The sequence below is a fragment of the Chinchilla lanigera genome, unplaced genomic scaffold, assembly GCF_000276665.1.
Source record: "Chinchilla lanigera isolate Chin_1 unplaced genomic scaffold, ChiLan1.0 scaffold00090, whole genome shotgun sequence".
In the NCBI taxonomy this organism is placed as follows: domain Eukaryota; kingdom Metazoa; phylum Chordata; class Mammalia; order Rodentia; family Chinchillidae; genus Chinchilla; species Chinchilla lanigera.
In genome coordinates, this window is record NW_004955491.1 from 8,163,843 (window position 1) to 8,169,842 (window position 6,000).

The following is a 6,000-nucleotide window of genomic DNA, read 5'->3' on the forward strand; positions in this document are numbered from 1 at the left end:
GTCTTCAGAGGCCACCTGACCTTGGAGGAGTCCTACGCCCTCCGTTGTCCTCCCAGCACCCTTTGGTCCGTGGGAGGATATGTATAAGGAAGGGGAAGCTGAGGCTTCCGTCCTGGATAACCATCATTCCGTCACGTTTCATTGTGATACAGAGACCACTGCCCTCCTGGGACTGATGTTTCCTAGACACTTCCCCTAGCTTGTGTCCACTTACCCGTCATGTGCCCTACAGTCCCTAATGCTGTCCCCTTGCCCACTGCGCAGATGACCAAGGTGGCCCACCGTGTGTCGGCGCTGGAAGGACAGCAGTTCCTCCTCATCCATGCCACCGCAGACGGTGAGGGCCCAGGGCCGCTGCCATGGGGGAAGGGTGCTCCCAGCGGGTCCGGTGTCTGATAAACCCTTGCCTCTTTTTTTTGCCTTTTTTACAGAAAAAATCCACTTCCAGCACACAGCAGAGCTCATCACACAGCTCATCAAGGAAAAGGCTAACTACAGCTTACAGGTACAGCCTGCACGTCTGCGGGTACAGCCAAGCCCTCTCGCTCCGCGCAGTCCCGCTGGGACTACCGACACCGTCAGGGCATCTGTGTCCGTCACACTCCCGTCACTGGGACACAGTCCCTGACACAGCTTACAGGAGGAGCGGCTTATTTCGGCTCACCGTAGGCAGAGGTTCAGTCCATAGTCGGCGGCTTCCAAGGCAGGGTGGCACACGGCAGAGGGGCAGGGTGGAGGAAGAGCTGCTCATGGCATGGCCACAGGAAGCGGAGAGGGAAAGGAGGAGGCGGGGAGGGCAGGTAAAGCCTTCCAGGTCATGCCCCAGTGACCGTCGCTTCCCACAGGACCCCGTCTCCCAAGTCAGCAGCAATGACCCATAAGCCAGTCACCTCCCCAAAGCCCAGCCTGTGATTGCCTGAGGCCCTGGGCACATCTGGATATAAACCAGGAGGGTCCCGGCACCATGCGCAACTCAGTGCCTGTCCGGGCCTCGCTGGCCTCAGCTACTGACTTCACACCGCAGACTTCTGTTTCCTCCTTGCGCCCCGGATCCTTTGGTAGAACCGGTGTGACCTGGTGGTGTTGAGGGTCCAGGAATAAATGAAACCTCAGCCAGGCCCTGTCCCCCTCAAGGAGGGGCTGCCGGGCTCTGACCACCACCTGGCTCTGTGTCCAGCATCCGAGGGACACATGCGTGCGGGCAGGTCAGGGCAAGAAAGGAGGGTGTCCCTGGCTTGATGAATGGGACAGGAGGACTTGGTTATGGGATATTTGAATTTGCTTCTGGAAAATGTAACAAAGAAGACAGTTGCCCTGGCACCGTGAATGCGTTTGGCACTCGGATGAAAGGTGCTTCCTGCCATGTGGGGTCACCCTGGGGTGCACACCGGGGCCTGAGCAGCAGGCCCGCCTGGAGCCACGCAGGAGGGCACAGCCGCGGCCTAGCAGACACAGAGCAAGTTTGTAGCCACAACCAGCTGCAGATGGGAGCACAGGGCACCAAAGGCAGAGGGGACAGATGTCCTGCTTTGCCCCCTTTTGCACACTCTGCCGTGCCATATACACACACCTCCCGACCGAATGGGTCATTAATGGAACGAAGGTGGAGGAAGAGCGGATTCCAACTGCAGGGCATCGGGGGTCACAGGAAGGACGACGCCAGGTCAGGCTGGGTCCCAAGAGCACAGGAAGCGGTGATACAGGGCCACCAGGTACAGGAACCAGGTACAGAGAATACTCTTCCCAGCCTTGGCATCAAGCTCAGACAGCGGTGTGAGCATGTGAGCCACCCTCCGTGTCCCCGCCTTGGAGAGCTTTGTAGGGGTTGCACCGTTATCCTCACAGAGCGCTGTGGTCCAGTTCTGGTGGGAGTGTCCTCTCACCAGCCACACCTGCGCCCGAGGCCCAGGAGCTGAGCGTGGCAGGGCCAGGACCCGAAGTCCCAGAACAACCCCACCACCACCAGATAGTGCGAATCCTTCCAGTGTAGACCGGACTTCTCGGCTAGAGCACAGATGCAGGCAGACAAGTCTAGACTGCAAGGAGCAATGTGCTTTCTAAACCAGTCTCTGTCCCCGCACGCCCATGCAGGGCAGGAGGAGAGCTGCTGGGGAAGCTGGCGGCCTTGTGACCAGAGGCTCCAGCCCCTACTGCAGCAGGCAGGGCTCAGGCTGAAGGCACCTCTCTATCTGGAGGCTGAAATGGTTAGGAAACTCATATGCAAATAAAACTCAGAGGTGTGTGGGCCTGGGTCCCCGGGAGGGAGGACGAGGCGCTAACGTCCCACTGCCTTCCTTGCAGATATACCCAGACGAAAGCCACTACTTCCACAGCCCCGCCCTCAAGCAGCACCTCTACCGGTCCATCACCAACTTCTTCGTGGAGTGCTTCAGGGTCCAGGACAAGCTCCCGACAGCCACCGCAAAAGAGGACGAGGAGGAGGACTAACTCGGGCAGCCCCGAGCACAGATGGCTCTCTCCACAGCAAGATGCGAAGAGGAATCTCCTGCCGCCCCTCTGCCCTCGGGGCGGGTGGGGCAGAGGCCCGGACCTTCCCTAGCATGTGTGTCTCGGATGCAGAGGGCGGTGTGGCAGGGAGAAGCGTCCCACGCAGCCCGGAACCCCCGTTCAGCACCACCTCCTCCTTTTGGCCCCACAGTGACAGGCACGCCCCACAGCCCTCCCCAGGGGACACAGCAAAGGACAGAGGGCAGTGAGGGCCACCTTGGAGCCCAAGAAGCCAGCCCTTGAGTTCAAGCGGCCAACGAGCAGCATTAGCCCCGCCCCTCTGCGTCCAGCACCACATTCCAGCACACAGCAGCCGTGCAAGGGCTCTGCGGTGGAAACCCCCAGGGGGACACGCAGAGCCGGGGTTCGGGCGTGCATGGTTAGAGCCCGGCCTGGCCCCTCTGTAATTAGGACCTCCGACCCGTTCGGGCTGCACCAAGAAAACAGACCCTTTCTGTACAAAGTATCACTGTAGCAATGCTAATGGTTCGCCGTCTAGAATTCATTCATGTCTGCCTATGTTTTAATCTGAGGAGCATTGTGTATGCTCCCGGGGTTGTTTGCTTGTGTTTCGCTTTTTGCTTTTTCTCTTCTTTTTTTTTCCCTGTTAATGCTTTGTTTCGCTTTCCACTTGCCATTTGTTTGGGTGGAGAAAGAGAGCTGAAGTCCCCGCTCCCTCCTCCCTGCTGTCCTCAGACTTGGTGGCATTTTAAACACCAAGGGGGAAGAACATCCGCTACTACCCAGGAACAGGAAACGTCCATAAACCCTCTCTCCCGCTGCGCTGCGTTAGGCTTTGTCTGTAGATCAACACTGTCCGTTCACATCTGTCCTTGAAACTGTCCTTTTCCTCCTTGGTGATCTGGCAAGTCTCGTCTGATGACATGTGGTTAACAAGTATGGAAAGACCGTGTCAGCGCACCGCGAGGCGTGCTGAGGAAGCTGGAGTCTCAGTCACAGAAATCCTACGCAAAGGCCTGAAGGCGCCCTCGCTATCCTGGGGGCAGGAAGGGTGACACTGGTCTCCGTCGGCCCTGTAAGATCCACGCTGACCGGATGTACAGCCGCTGTCTCCCATGTATATGTCATTTCGTTGTATATAAGAATGGAATGTGTGTCCAGCGTTTGTGATGCCCCCCTTGCATGTGGACACCGTGGCTGACCTGGACTCTAGAAGCATCAGCCTGGAATACATCAGTCCCCACCTTTTCCTTACGGGCTTGGTGACGGCCTGATTTCCAGCTTCTGGTCCTGCTGGGGGTGTCCTTGGCATCCTGTCTACAGAGGAGAAGTGTCCATATCGCTTTACGGTGTTGGGGGCTTTGTTCCATCCGTATGAGCTTTGAACACCAGCTCTAGCCAGGTCTGCGGGAGGAGCTCCGTCCCGGGGTGGCTCGGGGGTGACACTTGGCCGTGCGTGAAGAGGAGCCATGCGCTGGCCACCAGGACGGGTCTGCGTGCTGCCTGGCTGTGCTTCTGCTGTTCCAGTGAGGTCTGGATAGGGACGCCGGCTCTGGCCCCAAGACCTGGTCGGAGGGACGTGGGGATGTGGCATGGTAGCGTCTGTTCATCCATGGAATAAAACATTATTTTACCACTCGGACGGCTCTTTGCTGGCTTCTCCGCTGCCGAGTGCCCTCCCAGAGTGGATTAGCTGCCCTGGTCACCTTTCCTGGTCAGGACTCGGGAGAGCAGTGACCTTCTAAACACCAGAGCCGCAGAGGCCACAGCTCTCGTTCCCTGCCAGGGTCTCCGTGAGCTCCCGGCACCCCCACAGGCAGAGGCTGCCCGCGCTCCCCCCTTTCCCACATGGGTCTCTCCTGGGCAGGGACCGGTGCTGCAGGCAGGACCTGCAAGTGTACACAGGAAGAAGCGTTTTATCTTTGGAGGACACTGAGAACGGGCCACGACCCCCAGGATCCCACTTCTCACCGGGAAGACCCTCTGTCCTTCCCAGCTCTAGGATAGCTCTAGAGACACCTGGCAGGCAGGGGTCCCCCCAGGCCCCCAGCTGTGCCTCCGCATCTGTGGCCTGAGCCTCCAGCCTCCCCTGTGTGTTCAGGGACCTGGGTCCTCTGTCCCCTGCTTGACTGTCCCCGAAGGGCCAGACGGCAGACGGGCCTTATTTATTTTCCACCCACACTGCAGAGAGAATCCTGAGTCACAGGGAGCAGGTGAAAACCCTGGGGGCAGCACCTCCCAGGGCCTGAGTCTCTTCTGGGCAGGCAGGGCCACCTTCTGCGTGCTGGGTCCTCTTCTGCGAGCCTCAGGTCTGGAGTGGCAACTCCCGCCTGAAGCTGCTCACCAGCACCACGCCAGCAGAAACCCTACAGTCCGCCCCACGGGGCCGCCACACCCTGCCCTCCTGCGCTGTCTCCCTCCTCCCCTGGATTTTCTGGGGATGGGGTTAGGCAGGACCAGCCGGCTTGGGTGGAGCTGCAGAACCTGTGCTCTGGGAGAGAGGATGCCGTGGGGAACTCTCCAGGTCTTCCAAGGGCTCCTTGGGGACCCAGAGCCACCTTGGAAGCCTGGGGTCCACACCCAGGGCCCTGAGAGTCCTGTGGCTGGAGCTGGGTCTGGGAAGTGCCCCGAGGTGGACAGAGCCCTGCGCTGTGGCAGCAGGCGAGGACTGCCCAGCGGTCCCAGCTCTCCCAGGGCCCTGGCTCCAGGCTGGGGTGGCCCAGAGGCTGCAGTGCTTGATGGAACAGCAGGTGTGAAGCATGGGGTGAGGGCCCTCACCACTGCCCAGACCCCGTCTTCCCTGGAGGTCCACGAGGCCAGGGGAATGCGGCTCCCTGGAGTTCATGCCAATATTCCCTCTGGGCAAGAGTGGACTTTGCAGTTGTTGCTTTGAGACAAGGTCTCACAATGGTAGCGCAGGCTGGCCTCAAACTCACAGAGATCCTCCTACCTCAGCCTCGCTGGTACTGAGATTACAGGCGTGCACCCCCCACAGCTCCAAGAGTCGTATTTTTTAAAATAAGTGATAACTACTATAAATTCCTTAACTTGAAGAGAAAAATGTACCCAGAATGCCGCCAGTTCAGTTTCTGGCCACGTGGAGACGGCAGGCCCTTTCTGGCTTCCAGTGCACCAGCAGGTGTGTGGTTTTGTGAAGAATCCCGCTCATGGGCAGCTTAGTGTTTTCAAAGGGTGAGAATGATCGTGTGCAGAATGCCTACCTGCTTGAAGACAGAGCTGAGTGACGGTGAGGATCCCCCACTGCAGCCACCAAGGAGCCCACGGTCCTGAGCAGGGACAGGTGTGTGCCGGGAAAGGCCTCTCTCCACGGGAGGAAAAAGAGAGAAACCCCTGGCCTGTGGGCATGGCCTGTTCCCAAGGTGCCAATATCCCCACAGCGGCCGATTTCGGATGGCTAATGGGCATCAGGCTCAGTCCCTGCCAAGGCACTGTGGTCAGCACCTAACACCGGGGCCTGATGAGTGGGGGGCGGGGCTCCACACAGCCCCTCCTCCCAGGGCAGACCTTGAT

The 6,000-nt window shown here is 59.2% G+C and overlaps 1 protein-coding gene across 4 annotated transcripts in view; it reads left to right on the top strand.

Moving 5' to 3' along the window:
- Dpp6 (dipeptidyl-peptidase 6) overlaps positions 1 to 4,107 on the top strand; it is an 842,230-nt gene extending 838,123 nt beyond the window's left edge. For 3 of the 4 annotated variants that reach the window (XM_005404854.2, XM_005404855.2, XM_005404853.2), the window contains exons 24-26: positions 265 to 337; positions 432 to 505; positions 2,302 to 2,448. In XM_005404854.2, the coding sequence (XP_005404911.1) occupies positions 265 to 337; positions 432 to 505; positions 2,302 to 2,448 (294 nt within the window). Of the gene's footprint in view, positions 1 to 264; positions 338 to 431; positions 506 to 2,301 lie in introns of all 4 variants that reach the window. The other variant, XM_005404852.2, reaches the window with a different exon arrangement.
- Positions 4,108 to 6,000: the final 1,893 nt, after the last annotated feature.